General features: G+C 47.9%; 7 protein-coding genes across 7 annotated transcripts; 3 read left to right on the top strand and 4 right to left on the bottom strand.

The window, feature by feature from the left end:
- Positions 1-650: 650 nt before the first annotated feature.
- On the bottom strand, positions 651-884 carry N7516_000113 (uncharacterized protein; the record flags this gene model as incomplete). Its single annotated transcript, XM_057212835.1, has 1 exon — positions 651-884. One exon carries the CDS (start codon positions 882-884, stop codon positions 651-653), a length of 234 nt encoding a protein of 77 aa, XP_057074718.1.
- A 1890-nt stretch (positions 885-2774) lies between these two features.
- On the top strand, positions 2775-4748 carry N7516_000114 (fungal specific transcription factor domain-containing protein; the record flags this gene model as incomplete). Its single annotated transcript, XM_057212836.1, has 3 exons — positions 2775-3240; positions 3325-4425; positions 4519-4748. The coding sequence occupies 3 exons, from the start codon at positions 2775-2777 to the stop codon at positions 4746-4748; spliced, it is 1797 nt and encodes a 598-aa protein (XP_057074719.1).
- Positions 4749-4894: 146 nt separating this feature from the next.
- N7516_000115 (2,4'-dihydroxyacetophenone dioxygenase family protein) lies at positions 4895-5470 on the bottom strand (the record flags this gene model as incomplete). Its single annotated transcript, XM_057212837.1, has 1 exon — positions 4895-5470. The coding sequence occupies one exon, from the start codon at positions 5468-5470 to the stop codon at positions 4895-4897; it is 576 nt and encodes a 191-aa protein (XP_057074720.1).
- A 647-nt stretch (positions 5471-6117) lies between these two features.
- Positions 6118-7122, top strand: N7516_000116 (uncharacterized protein; the record flags this gene model as incomplete). The annotated part of the gene is made up of 2 exons (XM_057212838.1): positions 6118-6378; positions 6439-7122. The coding sequence occupies 2 exons, from the start codon at positions 6118-6120 to the stop codon at positions 7120-7122; spliced, it is 945 nt and encodes a 314-aa protein (XP_057074721.1).
- Positions 7123-7372: 250 nt separating this feature from the next.
- N7516_000117 (glycoside hydrolase family 75 protein) lies at positions 7373-8559 on the bottom strand (the record flags this gene model as incomplete). Its single annotated transcript, XM_057212839.1, has 6 exons — positions 7373-7446; positions 7501-7707; positions 7759-7907; positions 7969-8105; positions 8161-8226; positions 8287-8559. 6 exons carry the CDS (start codon positions 8557-8559, stop codon positions 7373-7375), a joined length of 906 nt encoding a protein of 301 aa, XP_057074722.1.
- Positions 8560-9643: 1084 nt separating this feature from the next.
- N7516_000118 (mitochondrial 54S ribosomal protein bL33m) lies at positions 9644-10042 on the top strand. Its single transcript, XM_057212840.1, has 2 exons — positions 9644-9689; positions 9846-10042. Exons 1-2 carry the CDS (start codon positions 9677-9679, stop codon positions 10013-10015), a joined length of 183 nt encoding a protein of 60 aa, XP_057074723.1. The 5' UTR covers positions 9644-9676; the 3' UTR covers positions 10016-10042.
- Positions 10043-10613: 571 nt separating this feature from the next.
- Positions 10614-14816, bottom strand: N7516_000119 (uncharacterized protein; the record flags this gene model as incomplete). The annotated part of the gene is made up of 6 exons (XM_057212841.1): positions 10614-10654; positions 10709-12275; positions 12327-12362; positions 12427-13147; positions 13208-14512; positions 14590-14816. The coding sequence occupies 6 exons, from the start codon at positions 14814-14816 to the stop codon at positions 10614-10616; spliced, it is 3897 nt and encodes a 1298-aa protein (XP_057074724.1).
- Between the last annotated feature and the right edge of the window lie 651 nt (positions 14817-15467).

Consider the following 15467-nt stretch of genomic DNA (forward strand, 5'->3'; position numbering starts at 1 on the left):
GATTGGAATATGAGTTCATTGAGCTACAAATGACATGGCAAATGACATGGCAGTATAATTAACAGCCACCATAATAGGGTTTGATTAGTATATTCAGCTTAAGTGACTTGTGCCGAATGTCGGGGAATGTGATTTTCAGTACACACTGATATGTTCGTGCGGCAAATGGGGAAACAAAGGATGGGGCACAATACATAGGTGGGAAAACAAGGATATTAGCCACACCACACCAGTCGCCCGTGGGTATACCTGGCGTCGATAGGCTGCAGTCTTTCATGATCAAGTCGAAGTTCGGGAACGGGATTGGACACGGGGCCTTTTCGGTGTGCTTCTGGATGGGCGACGAATGAGAAGGACCGAGATCTACAGGAAGCTCCTGCATGTGCTTTGTTGAGAAATACGTTGTCTTGATCATATGGGACTGAACATGACAACGCATCAAGTGCGGAATTGTCCCTTTTCGATTAGAATCTGATGAATGGAAAGTTCATTTCAACTGGACATTCATGGCACTCATGGGCAATGATGCATCAAGGATTATCGGGGCATAGGCCTCTGCGGAAATCTAGCTAGATAGATTCCTGATGGAAATAGTACCCCGATAGAGAAAATATAATCGCCCGAAGAGCTCATATCTCCGCGAAGATATGTTATGTTTTTCGCGGAGTCACCTTGCGCCTCTTCTGGGCTGGGCTCCATAATATCCAGAAGTAGAACCCGGCACCTTCCGCAACGAACTTGGTCTTAATTGCTTTGTCGAATCCCATCGCGCCGTCCGACCCCGAAACCGCATAGCGGTAACATGTGAGGGCACGGGGCCTGTCGTTCTCAATGGATGCCGGGCGCTTTGGTTGCTGGTAAAGCTTGGTTAAGTTGAAATGCATGGGAAGCTCGCATTTACAGCAATATTGAAAGTAATTATACTTTGTTATTTCACGTTTGGAGGGGGAGAAACTCGTTAATCCTCCGAGTCCCGTATTCCGGAGGTGAGGATTTCCGGATACACTCCGGTGGACATCCAGTGGAGCATACCCACCGGATATATCCTTGGGGACCCTAGAATCCTGAGTATGCTGACATATGTTATTAGCCACAGGGCGTATAGAAGGACTGGTGACCTTTTGCAGTCAAACTCACTCAACTGGTATATTCAGTACACGGAAGAAAATTTGTCTATCTTGACTTCCATCTGCTCCATCCGGTCCGTTAGTCATCCCACTTGTAGAGATGGATGGATTTGCACAATTGGTGATCCATCTCAGCCTCTTCCAAGTTCCTTTTTTCTGGTGAGGTCTCCTGCGGAAATCAAGTTAATCCTCAGATCTGGGTCATCCCTCAAATCAAGTAAGTTAATATCCCAAGTATCTCAGGTATCGGTGATACTAACAGATGTACAAGACCCCCTTATAGCCCCACCCACTTCACCGCCAATATATTGTCATACCGCCTACCTAAAATGTGTAGTATCTATGAATAGAATCACCATAAATAGCACGCAAAGCTGATTTTTCGTGAAGAAGATGGTGTAGTCTTCATTGGTAAACCTCTTAAAACGAATGCTTTCATTATATGTTATTATTTGTGAAGATAATTATAATATATGCTTTTTGTGGCCGGCAGAATATTATATAATCATAGGGGTGTTCCCAACCTTCCTTGGAAGGTTGTGTACCAACTTATGTCCAGTCACTTTAACTAGCCACTTCGAAAAGGGCCTCAAAGTGTCCATATGACAGACGATCGGTCTTTCGAAGAGGTATTCTTTTTTTTACCTCTTTCTTGTGCCTGTGTAGGGTATCGTAACTCGATATGAGTCCAATGAAACGGACATATTACTAATACAGACGCCACCACCAGTGGACTCGGACATGCGGTGGACCCAAGGGCGCTCCCTTCATTGAAACCAAGCAAACAATTCCCTAGAGCGGCACGCATTCAATCCAGAACTGGGGATATTTCTGCAAGATGCAGGAATCAGCGTCCCCAGGTGCCACGCAGGCACACCCCAAGCAACTGGGGACCCGCCGTCATGCGTGCGATCGATGCCGTAGACAGAAGTTGAAAGTAATAGAATTCTCAAACGTCGCAGCCATTCACCTTCTAACAAGTTTATACTCAGTGTGATATTACTAAGCCATGCTCACCGTGTGTGCGATCTGGCTTTAATTGCTTGACAACATCAACACCATTACGGTAGGGATTGTCCTGTTGTGAGACGTTGCAGGGGCTGAGATTCTAATTTGCCTATCTATCTGCCTTAGGAAGTCAAAACAAACACAGAAAGTAAGGGCCGAAAAGCGCCGCAGTGCCAATCAACCGCGCTCCCATCTACCTGCCCCATCAACAAGTCCTCTGCTTTCTGAGAGACCCGAGGGACCTGTCAATAGACCCCGGACTTCTCACAGCCCGAGCAGTTACCGAGATGGCGACCCTGAATCTCTTCCCTGGACGCATAGATATGCGCAAGTATCAGCAGTCGAGCTGACAGATAAGGTAATCTACAACATCCTACGAGGGGCTTCTTACGAACGTGAAGTTGAGCTGATGAACAGCTTTTTCGAATGCATAACACGGCATCTATGGTATCACCGACAGAAACCAACAATACCTCCGCTCTCCCTGGAGGTGGAGCTCGCCCAACTCGAGGTTCTGATGACCAAGTAAATGAGAGAAGTGCTCCACTTATTTCCCACTTCAACGGATTGGTTCTTCCTTCCCGACAAATATGTGATTTCCTGCTGCAATCATATTGGAAATCAGTGCACTGGTTTATGATGGTTTTTGATCGATCGTCTCTGGAAAAGCAGTATGAAGATATCATCGGCAAACAAATAGTCACACCTCGACAAAATGGTGTGGCAGTGCTGCTTTTGATGGTACTTGCCCTAGGTGCAAGGTATACTTCGGAAGAACAAGGATCACAGATTGGCCTCACTGAGCAAGAGCGATCCCTATTGCAAAGTAACATGTTGACCCAGGTTCGAGCACACTTCTTTGAGATTCTGGACGCAGGAGGGTTAGAGTGTGTTCAATGTTGCATCTTGTTGAGCACATTTGACCTTTATAATGGCAAACCCAATCTGGCGTTGCCTGTTATTGGTGCAGGAATTGGCATCGCGCAGACACAAGGCTTACACAAAGAGTCACTCTGGGCCCCTGCACCGGAGGGTGTTCTTGAAGTCCGCAGGCGAACTTGGTGGGCGTTATATGTGCTCGATAGGTCTCTACTTCCTTCGCCCGGTGACAGGGTATTCTCTAATTGAAAACAATGCTTACGATCTAACAGATTCGCATCAATAACCTATGGACGACCTTCATCTATAGTTGACGCTCATTGCTCAGTTAGCATGCCACGAGATATGGAGGATGCACAGGCCGTTCATCCGTTATTGAACTCATTGGAGTACTCGGCAACAACCCACCCAGCACGCGTGACATTGGGCACATATCAGCGCTACAAATTTGAGCTGTACACTATTGCCTCTTCGATAATTGGCAGCATATATAACCTTGACTCCCCAAAATTAGGAGATGTGAGAGACCAAGCTGCAGTTATCAACACCAAGCTGATAGAATGGTTTGAAAGGCTCCCAGCGGAGCTAAGGCTGAAGAACAATTCTGAAGTGCACACGAGCAACCTGTCGAGTACCGAGCTTGAGGTGTACCGACTTTTCGAGTTACAGGCTTTAGTCCTCCAGTTGGCGTATGATAATGTTCAAATCATCCTGCATCGTCCTTTCCTGCGATACACTGGTCAGTTGATCATGGGCCCCAACCCTCGCAGCCCAGAAAGTCAACCGACTAGTTTTGATCAATGCAAACATTGTGCTCGCCGCACGTGCGGCATCTTGCCACGATATGCACCAGTTCTCCTTGCCGCCAAAGATACTCACGCAGTAGCATACATTGCAATGCAGAATTTCACTGCTGGGGTGACTCTTGGTATGGTAGCATTGTCAGATCCAGGTTCTGTACAATCGCAAGATGCGAAGAAAGGGGTTGCAAATTCTATCTTGCTACAGAAAAACCTCGCCGAGTCATCTATCGTTCCATCACAGACAGTAAACGTTCTCGAAGGACTTCTCCATCTTATCTTTCAGCGAGAAATGCGAGCATTTCTAGACGGCCCGCCGTTTGATATGACCGCTGTGTACAGCCTTAACCCCGAAAGGGACTTGGCAGCCAATATCGCGCAAGAGGGTCACGTCTCTGATGGAGTGGGCCACCTGGAAAATGAGAGATTTAACTCGGCGCAGGTGTCTCGCGGTCAGGACAATACAGGTTATCCTCCGCAACATCCGGACGCTGGAGGTAGACTCCAAGTTGCCTCTGAAATCGAGACAGCAACAGATCAGGGCTTTGGTGCCTACCCGGCTTCTCTGTTGCATGCTGGTGTTGATCAAGCACTTGACTCGGTACAACAGGGTATGTTATATCTTCCATTTACCGCTTTGGCTGAACAAACTTCAGGAATTGCAAATACCAAGAGTTGACTTAACTAACTGTTTATGATCTCAGTTCTTTGGGAGTGTTCGGATCCTATGACACATGTAGGCAACTATAGGCCGACGGATGATGAAATCTGGGCAGACCGAAGACCCCCAGCTGAAAATTTACAGCGTTCCAATGATGAGGTGCCTTTCAACTCGCAAATCCCGTCACTCGACCCTTTTCCCGAGAGGTTAAACGATCTGAACTTGTCACTTCCCGGCCAGAGCTGGGTGTGGAATTGGACCAATACACCCTGACACGACTCCCTGCACTCATGCCCTGTGCTCACATTTTTCTGATAAGAATTAAACTACGACAAAGACCGGATTCGCAAGACGGGTTGGCAAACTCGATAACAGCTTCATTTGTGATGATGTCACACGAGATAAATAACGGGAATCGTTCAACGAATAAACTGATCGACGTAATCTGAACCAAGTCCAACCTTTTCATAATGTGCCTTTGCGCTAGCCAATTTGGAGAACACATCTTCCACGCCAACAGGGTTGCCCTGGGGATCGACATATATATACGCACCCGTCACGTGGAATAGTGTAACCATCTCCTCGACACCGTCTGGCACCTCGAGAGTGTGAATGTCACCGGGAGGCTCAAAAGCGTGGCTTCCCTCCGTGGCCCACCAATCGTGTTCGAGGTAATGCCATTTACCCTTCAAAACCGTTGCGTGGACTGGACCAGAATGACGGTGGCGCGACAGAATGCCTGATCGACGCACACGGAGCAAGTTCACAAAGTAACCCTGCGAGACATTGAAAAGAATAGGTCGGAACCAGACGTCCGGGGCCTGGGGCACCCAAAGCTTTTCCTCAAAGTCCAGATTTAAGATTCCGGGTACCACTAAGTCATCTGGAACGTTGGGTAGACGTTCGCCTTGGTATGCAACGGCCTCGGCGGCAGGTCGCTGATTATTGGCGGTAGCCCCGTTCTCAGTTGAGCCGTTGGTTGTCGCGGATCCCATATTGTAGAGTTGATTTTCTTCGGCAAGAGGATGTTGAATTGTAACAGGATGACGTTTTTAGAACTTGAATTTGACTGCGTAGAATTTTGCTGTCCATCGAGCTATTTAATGCTGTCCTGTACAACATATGGTCATACCGGAGCACGAATGTGACCCGGAGGTCCGGTGGAATATCAGACAGATCCTCAGGAGGTCCGGTGGAGCTCAGCTGGAGCCTCAACTGGATTTTACCATTTGGTATCAACGTCTGCTTTGTAATGACTGTGGAGAAGATGAAACCACAATCGAAGAGAAGATTCGAGTCACAGGGAGATACCCAAGACTAAACGTCGGATCCATGGACCTGCTTCACTGATTCCACATCCTCCATCTCGGCTGGTTTCTGTGCATCGCTGGTGTCGAATTGTAGTCTTGAATGATTATTCATATAGAACCTTAAAATGTCGTATTTCCCTAATCAGCTGTTGAGTTCCACCGAAAAGAAATGGATGCCATTCAAGTATGATGCAACTCACAGAATAAAATTCACCCGAGTCGGAGACTTCCATTACAACCTGATTACAAATTAGCTGGCTATAAGAACAGTACAATAATATCCATTCGGCTTCTTCTTATTTACGAACAGTTTTTCGAACAGTTTGTCAACTATGGCAAACAAGCTCGGCATATTCCCAGCCTCTGGTGGCCTTGGAGGCAGTACCCTTAGACACCTTCTTGAGCAAGTCCCACCCAATGAAGTGGTGCTCATCGCTCGCAACCCAGAGAGACTCGCAAAAGAGAAAGCCACTGGAGCTATTGTCCGAAAGGCCGATTACGACAATACCCAGACACTAGACCAATCGTTTGATGGAATTTCGTCTCTGAACTTGATTTCCTATGCTAGTATTCAAAATGAGCATCGTTTCGAGGTTGGCTTTATCACCCCTGATACTACCTTGTACCGCCTAAGAGCTAACCTGGTTCTATAGGTACACAAAGCCGCGATTGATGCGGCTCGAAAGAGTGGCGTGAAACATATATTTTACTCGTCTCTTGCGTTTGCCGGTGATGGAGATCTCGAGACTAAGGCCCAAGTCATGCTTGCCCACCTTGCGACGGAGAAATATCTAGCCCAGCTACACGACCAGAACCCACAGTTCACGTACACTGTCGTTCGCCAAGGGTTGTATTCCGAGTCCTTCCCGCTTTATACCGCCTTCTTTGATCTCAAAGCTCCTTCTGACGAAATACGTATCCCCCACGATGGCTCGGGTCCTGGCCTTGCTTGGGCCAAGCAAGACGAGTTGGGAGAAGCAACCGCAAAACTTGTTGCACAACACGCCGAAGATCCCGCTGCTTTTCCCTATTTGAACAAAACCGTCCTGCTCTCGGGCCCTCGTGCTTTATCTCTCAATGAAACAGCGGGTGTATTCAGCCGCGTGCTCAACAAGCCAATCAAGGTCTACCAGGTACCTGTGGACGAGTATGCCAAACAGCCACAGGTCCAAACTGGTCTCACATATGGTGGTGGCGACTGGGCGCCTCTCTGGGCGACTGCTTTTGATGGGATCCGCGATGGTGAATGTGCAGCAGTCACCCCAAATCTGGCTCAGATACTTGGCCGCGAACCTGAGCAGTTCGAAACAACTATCAGGAACATGCTTTCGACTTAAGCGCGCGAGTAAGGGGTACCTAAACTTGAAGCCTGTGTATATTAGAATACAAATAACTTTGTTGGAGTTGATATTTGTAGGAGACGAGACCAGGGACTACAATATAGAAATACACATCTGTCACCTATGCCATAGGGAAAATATCATCTGCGGTCTTAAATTCGGTACATATAGCTACATATATATATCCGCCATCTATACTACCGCTCTCGTTGACTACAATTTCAAATATATATCGGGATTCAATCACTCAGACAGGGGCACACTTTCCACTCTTGCAGACTAGCTGGCCAGAGCACTGACCGCCGTTCTTGCAAGGAGCACCTAGAAAATTACTGAGTAACCACGGAGAAAAAGTATGAGTAGAAGGATTCTTACCTTCACAGTGTCCTTCCCACTCACAAGACTTCTCGGTAGAGCCGGAGCCACTGACACCGCCGTCACTTCCACCAGACAGCTTGAGGTTCTTCGCAAGAGCGGTCATGAGCTTGTCACCCATAGAGCGCAGGGTGGTAAAGCTGGTGAGATAGTTCTTGTCGAGAGCACTCTTGGGGAGCACAGCGTCGTCGCCAGTGAAAAGGATGTCTTATTAGATTAGCAGCTGTCGACATGAAGACATGGATGCTCCAGACTTACATGTCACATCGGGATCATCGTGGCCGCGGCCTCCGTTCAAGTCATCGTGAGGGAAGCAGGTACGAGCCATCAACCACGAGGCCTCGCCGATAACCTGGGGGTGATCGCCATCGGAGTCTCCGTAGATGCCGTAGAACATCTTGCCATCACTGGTTTCTAGTTAGCACAGGAGACTAGCCGGAATATCAACTAAAGGGGGGCAAGACACACCAGATGACAGCACCGACGTTGTTGCCAGGAAGCTCCTTGGCGTACTTGGTTCCGAATCTGTCGGGAATGACAAAGAATGGTACTTCGTAGGCAGATAGAACACCGAAGTTGGTCTGGGGCTCGCCGTCGGGGTTTCCCTGCACCATTGGGTCAGCAATAACTTCTCAGACAAAACAATAATAATCACCATACCTTGCATTTGTAGTCAAGACCGTCACAGTCGACATCCATGTCGGCGACCCAAACATAAGCCGCAGCCTATCATTGATTGAATCAGCATACGAACCTTGTAATTAACTGGCTGGTAGGAGTATCTACCTCGCTGAACTTGGTCCAGTCGCTGTGGATAGTGACCTTCTTGGCTCCCTTATCGCCATTTATGGGGTAGGTTGCATCCGGCACAGCAGTGCTAGCCTTCGCAGCAGCGCTCTGCAAAGCAGCGACGGGGATGGAGGAGCCAGCAGCAAAGTAGCTTGCTGGGGGGCCACCGTCTGGCTTGTTGAACTCTGGTCCTTTGACGGTTTGGGCGAGGCCGGAGCTGCCAAACAAGGCAAGTAGCGCAAAGGGGATTGAGCGGCTGTAGGTCATCATGATGGTTGGTAGAAGCTTTGAGGGCTGTGGAAAAGAAGATTCTTGCTTTTCGAGGTCGGGCAAGTGGTCCTTTATAAACTCGTCCTATTCCTGAAGGATCCAACAATTAGTGGACTAGTAAATACTACCTCCGGAAATACCGGTGCTAGTTTTCCACCAAATGCTTTTTTCCACGTCCTAGTTGATATTACCTTGCCAGCATCGGTTATGCAGTAGATCCTTTAGGTGATCCTTCAGTCCTCCAAATGGTGAGACATACTAACCAGAAGATCCAAAATGCGTTATTCGGCTACAATAGCTATACTATCAGACCACCAGAACGACCGAATTGGTATCCCAGGAAGGAAATTGTCCCTGAATGACCAGGATACCTGCGGGGGAAAGAGTTTCAGCCCGGGTTGTCCTTGCATAGCGTCACATCGGCGATGCTCTGATGTAAACGACAATCATGCAAAGCTAACTAAAACCTTCTTAGTTGCAGATATAATAGTTAGTTATCAAGGTACTACTCCGGATTTAGAAAATGGTTTAGACGAACTACCTATTTAGTAAATGCTTGGAATGAAATAGATCACCCCCAAACCTGCATATGTATCCAGTTCGCATATTTAAGGGGAATCCACAACTTGACAGGCACCTAATGATCAATATGCTGCCTTGGCAGCGGGTAAAGCTTGTACCTAGGTCGGCGAGTTCCACGAGGATGATCATCATGAAGAGATGGGCCGATAGACTATGGAGAACTTCGTAACCGTACAGACTGTATACTGACTGAGACCAATTGACTATCTAGGACGAACTGGCAGGGTATGGTAAGGTCTGGCCCATCCATAGGTCCACGATGAAGATATCTACATAACGGCAGAAGATGGGAGGTTAAAACTCGAATCATATGATAGTTGATAGACTCATTTATGCCTAACAACTTGAAAATAATTAACAACCTCCAAAACCTCGAAAGCACCTAAATCAGCTAACGAAATGTGTACGCTGGTCGTGCCCAAAAAGGCACTGACTAAGCACGGCTTTACACGTGACCTCCGGGAAACAATCAACTCCGACCTCGAAATTGTTTTGGAGCGACAACTCGACCAAGCAACCCGAGACGCCGCCCAAGATGGCCAAGAAAGGTACGTGTAACGATAAACCCAAGAGTTGATTTATATGATTCACGCGCCCTTTCATGCCACAATTGAGGATGTGAAACGAGCGATGACAGCGAGAACCGAGAGAACCCCCGGATTCTTTTGCGGCTGATGGCTAACCTCGTCTTTTCCCCGATACAGCGAAGTCCCGTACCATTGCCGTTCGGCTGATCTCCATGGCCATGACGGGTTACTACCGCACGATGATCCGGCCCCGTGTGCACCGTCCTCTCAGCATGATGAAGTACGATCCTGTCGTTAAGAAGCAGGTGCTTTTCCTTGAAGCGACCAAGGGTGGAAAGAACAAATAAGCTATTCGATTTTGGATCTGAGTTCTGTTCGGTTTCTACAATTCGATTGTTGTGTGCCTTGAGATATCCGCCTATCAACCGTCATAATGACTTTGATTTCGAGCTCTTTTCCTCGTCCCATCGAACTTCGCCCTTTTCGTTTCTTTACAATCGATATCCCGATACGCCAAACGATACCTCGGAATTTGTGCGGATCTAGGAGAATGCGATAAGGGTGTCAGGGAAACGACCCCTGTGTGTACATTATTTTACTTGGAGCCAATCGGGAAATTGTCATTTCCCTGGTCTCCCGGATCTTCTACGGTGAACCTCCTTTTGTTGGAGCATTGTGTTTGGCGTTAAGAGCAATACAGCTTTGGGTACCTCAATAAAACTAAAATAAACTTCTCACAACATTCCACTTCATCGCCTTCGCATGAGCCCTGCTTGGGGGCTCCTTTCGTCCATCTGCCCATGATAACAGCAGATTTTTCGAAATCAATTGTCGCACACACCTTGTTATTGATAAAGTGAATATGGGGAATTTGCTCAACATCGTCAGAGTATAATAATAATAGAGCAATGGCATTTCTCTCGGGGTCACCTCACGTTGAACTGCTCAGCCGGCATCTTGGCGGAAGCGCTGGTTGTAGCGGTCTCCTTCTAACGATTAGCTAGGGACCGGCCACCTTGGAAAAGCATCAGGTATCTTACCTCGAGTACGGCGCTTACTCCGGCCTCGGATAGTGCTAGTTTGGCCGGCTGCGTTTCCCCTGCTGCTGCCTGAAGCCAAACCCTTCGGACTCAGTCGTCGCTCCGGGCCATCGGCTACGTTTCGTGGTCTCTTCGGTGGCCTTGGGTTCGCATTTGGAGGGTGGTCAGTCTTGTTCATTGATCCCTGTTCAGACTTTCCCGCCAAAGCTTTGTTGGCAGGCTGCATCTCTGTAGTCGTTTCAATTGAAGTTTCTGACTGTGCCACAGACTGGCGAAGGCGGCTGTAAGTCCGTTGCTGCGTTCTCTTTACTTCCTTACTTTCGGACTCTCTTCCAGAACTGTTGTCTGTCGCGTCTGACATTCGTCTAGCTTTGCCAACCTCTGTCTGGGTGATAACATGCGTCCCCTCGAAGCTGACTACTTTACGTTTGGTGTTGGACTGTTCCTGCTTGGCGGATTTATCAACAAGCGAACTGTCAATCTTTTCAAGAGCCGACTGGGGTTTTCCAGCTTTGCCGTCATCAGCGCTGAGGGGTTGTATCCCGATAGCAGGGCTAGGTTCATTGAGATCTCGACCCATGTTTAGAGGCTCAGCTGGAACCTTTTGGTGTTCTTGTGCTTTGTTTGGGGCATCGTTTGGCACCAGCGCCCCCGGGAGATCTGGAGTTGACATAAAGAGCATTTCGAGCTCAGCTGGATCATTGAAAAGTGACAGACTATTTTCGCGTGAAAGTCGATCATGCAGACTTGAAAACGGAACAATATGATTGGGACCAGCCGGGAATTTGGGCAAAGAGTCGACACAATCACCATGTTTCGAAGCCTTCGGGGGGCTACAAATATTGGATGCTAGCGGACCATCTGTCTTCTGCATGTTGCCAGCAGCCTTGAGAGCCCCCTGGGTTGATTCATTTACCTCCAACAGATTGTGGTGTTCCCCCTCTGTTGGCTCTAGTGCAAGGTTGCTGCCTTCAATTGCCTCCATATTCGCCGTGTGGTGAAGCTTAGTGCAAGATGTATCGCCTATAATGGATGGCTGGGCAAGCGAGGACTGAATAATGTCTTCCAGTGTCTGCCATGTTTGCTCGAAAGGCTCGTCAGGATGCACCTCGATCACCTTCGCAATCCCTTGTCTTATGGTTGCTTGCCAACTTTCAGCCTCCTGGGCCCGACGGAGGAGTGAAATTATTTCAGCATCAGCTTCCTCCCCGACCTTCTCTAAAGCAGACGACCGTGATTTGAGTATGGCGAGGTTTTCTTTGATCGCTGCAAGTTCTTCATTCTTCTGGGCTGTCTCCACCTCAAGCATCTCAACCCTCTTTTCTGCTTGCTGTATTGCTTTATCTTTCAGCGTCACAGACTCCGTCTTCAGCTCCAGGCTCGTTTCAAGCTCGATTGTCTTTCCTTTCGCTTGTTCAAGCTGTCCAAGAAGCCTCTCCTTTTCCGCTAAGAGACCCGATTCGGAGCCCTTCAATAAGCTTGTTTCGACCTCATTGGCTTTGGCCTCTGTGATATATTTCGAGCAAGAAACATTCACTTCCGTGATCCGTTTCTCTGATTCTCGGACCTGCGCTTATCAGTAGAGGACATCAAGAAGACCCCGCTCCACATCACTTACAATAGAGGCCTTTGCGATTCGCTCATTCTCGATTGCCTTTTCGGCTTCGGTCTCCATGCTGTTAGTGAACCACTCTCTCATCATGCACGATGGCACTTACCAAAGAGCTTTGGGTAGTTGCAAGCTCCGTCTGGAGGGTTTTGAAGTCTCTTTCTAGCTTCGCCTTTTCTGTCTCAAGGCCTTGAACTTGTTGTTCGAATTTCGCTCTCATCTCACCCTGCAATTTGATGCCTGCGGCGCCCAACTCTTCTCGGATTCTTTGTTCGAGCAATTGAAGCTCACCCTGCAAGGCCGTCTTCTCAATTTCCAGCCGGGAATTTTGACTTTTGGACGCTTGTTCATTCGTAACACTTTCGGTCAACGCATGCTGAAGATGTTGATTCTCGGATGATTTGTTAGCAAGCTGCTTTCGAAGGGACTCAACCTCAATCGATATTTCTTGCAGTTGAAGTTGCAATTGAGTATTTTCGGCAAACTTATTGGAAACCTCCATTTCCAACACAGGATTTCCTGCTGGAATTCGAGCATCGGAAAGCTTCTGACCGAACGTTTCTAACCCACGCACAAGGTCTGTTTCTGTTATTCCCACGGCCTTGATAGAAGCCCCGAGACTGTCAAGGACTGGCTCAACAGTCTGAAGCCGTTGTTGCAGATTTCCGTAGCAACTCTCACTGCTAGCAAGCTGTTTGAAAATTGACGAATACGGACCACAGTTGCCTTCAATCGCTTGAACAGCTTCTTGGAGGGCTTGGAACATATTTTTGCTCATTTCCGTACTTCGGTCGACGTCGCTTGCGACCTGTCCGGCCAAGGAATTGAAACTAGAGTCATATTGAGTCTACAATTTGCGTTGTTCCTTGTTACAATTCCACAGAACTTACCGAGATGTTGCCTCATGAACGCTGTTCGTGAAGTCTTGGACATTCATAGTCTCGCTAGCGCACTGTTCTTTGAACCCCTGAACAGAAGCGAGACAATGTTCAAGCGTCGGACTCAGTTTTGCCAAGATATTATCCTGGGATTTGAAACAGGATGTGGTGAACAGCTCGCAGGCAGAGTCAAGTTTTTCGGCCATCTTGCGCTGGTCATTTCTGACAAGGGCCAAGTATCGCGACTGGCTCTGAGACTCATTTTGGATGTAGGCTTCTAGGGTCGCGATTCGCTTTTTCTCGTTGGATAGCTGAGACTTTGTCAAATCGCCTCTTTTCTCTGAATGGTCCAAGGCTTCTCTCAAGCTTGCAACCGTTGCCTCAGAAATTGAAAGTCTCTCGCGTTGATCTTTAATGGTTTCTGCATTATTCGAAACTTTCAACCGAATCTCGTTCAAACTGCGTTGGATCTCGCTTTTTTCTCTCTCAAGAGACATAGTCGCTTCTTTCAATTCTTTGGCTTGCTCCCGAACTACGCCATATTCACGACCGAGTTCGTTGAGGACACCTTTGAATGTGCCAAGTTTCGCCTTCCATTTGTCTATTTGGGCGCGCTGAGACCTTGACTCGGATGATGCTTTGGAGAGCTGTCCTTGGCATTTCTTGAGCCGGTCATGCATATTAAGATTCTCTTCCTTCAAGCCCATGTTCTCATTCGTGACTTGCCGTTGGATAGCTGCAGCAGCTTGCTCGCTTTCCTCTCGCTGTTTCATTCTCTTGATGAGAAGCTCAAATAGATCATCCTCACTGAGCTGAACGCCATTCTTGCCACCGACGAGCGGTGCCTGCTGCTTGGAAGATGCTTCCTTCTCGGGAGGACGGAGTCGCTTTGAGGCCTGAAGCTGATTGTTTATAGGCTTGAGAGGTACACGAGAGCGTGGGTACTCTGGTATCTCATGTCTCTCTCTGCGAGGCTGTTGTACCTGGGGCGAGTCGGGTAAGGCAGAATCTGCTTCACCTGTCTTCTCAATGTCAGAAACACGCTCTTGGTTCGTGTCAACGGCCCTTCCTGCAGGGCCAATAGTCTCTCGGGGGGTATCAGCCCCGGTGGGCTCGTTCGGCCGAGGAACAAGCACCGCCCTTTCTTGTCCGAGACATTGTTTCCCTGGATCTCCAGGCGTAGACCCACTACCGCTGTCTTTGTTAGGTTCAGCTGCTGTCGATGGCCGGCCTGGAGGCTGGGAAAACACAGGTTGTCTCGCGGGGATTGATGGCTTGGGGATTCCTTCCTTCCCAACGTTGCGAGGATTGAGTGGACTGAACTCAGGAGAACACGTTAGTCCGCTGTGATCGGCGGTGTTCATCTGCAAGGTCAGCCTGGGTCATCTACATACGTGTCTGGCCTGGTCAGTTGATAATTGCGACCTGCTTCCTCTCTCATTGGTTCTCTTGAAGATTGGGCATCATCAATTGCAGGATGGGGGATGGTAGGTTGCTTGGTCAGGTTTCGCGAGTACGAGGGCTTGTGTGAGGCGGGCTTGCTGAAGGAGAAGTCTATAACATCAATGCCACAACTCTCTGGGCGCTGCAGTAGCGGCCGGGGGTTTTCAGAGCTCTCCATGGTGAATTACTGGGAGTGGTAAAGGGGATGAAAAGGATATAGAAATGGCCGGGTCTAAGAAGAAATGGCATTGACATTTGAGGAAGCCAGAGGGAAGGAGCTACCTCGTGACCGTGACCGAGCCACCATCTCTACGCCTACATCCTCAGAGGTCTTAATATTCATGATTTTAGAAAGAAATAGTTAGTTTAAATTATGATAAGTAACAAGAAAAGCGCGAAAAAAATTCAAGCACAGTTTTTCCAGGCATAAAATGGCAGAGACCGCCATTTTAGTCAGTTTCTTGATATAGTAAGATTGATTCCATTTTAACAAGTAGAAGTGAATGTTCGGGTTAAGTATTTCTCAGGTAAGCTGTTCTTGTTCATACTGGAAATGTATGGAGACATATTTGTGTACGCTTGTACTTTTCTAGGGCTCAATGCTGAAGGCATTAATCTCTTGACCACTCCCGGGGTTATATCACTTATGACTATAAGGATATATTATTCTAAGTCTCTCTTGTTTTGTGTCTGTCTCGCGGAGAGCTGCACTTGAAAATGAGATGAGTCAATATATCAACACTAGCGTAGATATGTAATTGTCATGAACTGATTCGATACATAATTTTTATTAATCACAAACCCATGCATATAGTAATCCAAATAGTAT

Source organism: Penicillium verrucosum, assembly GCF_028828655.1.
Source record: "Penicillium verrucosum strain IBT 35672 chromosome Unknown utg000001l_segment0_segment0, whole genome shotgun sequence".
In the NCBI taxonomy this organism is placed as follows: domain Eukaryota; kingdom Fungi; phylum Ascomycota; class Eurotiomycetes; order Eurotiales; family Aspergillaceae; genus Penicillium; species Penicillium verrucosum.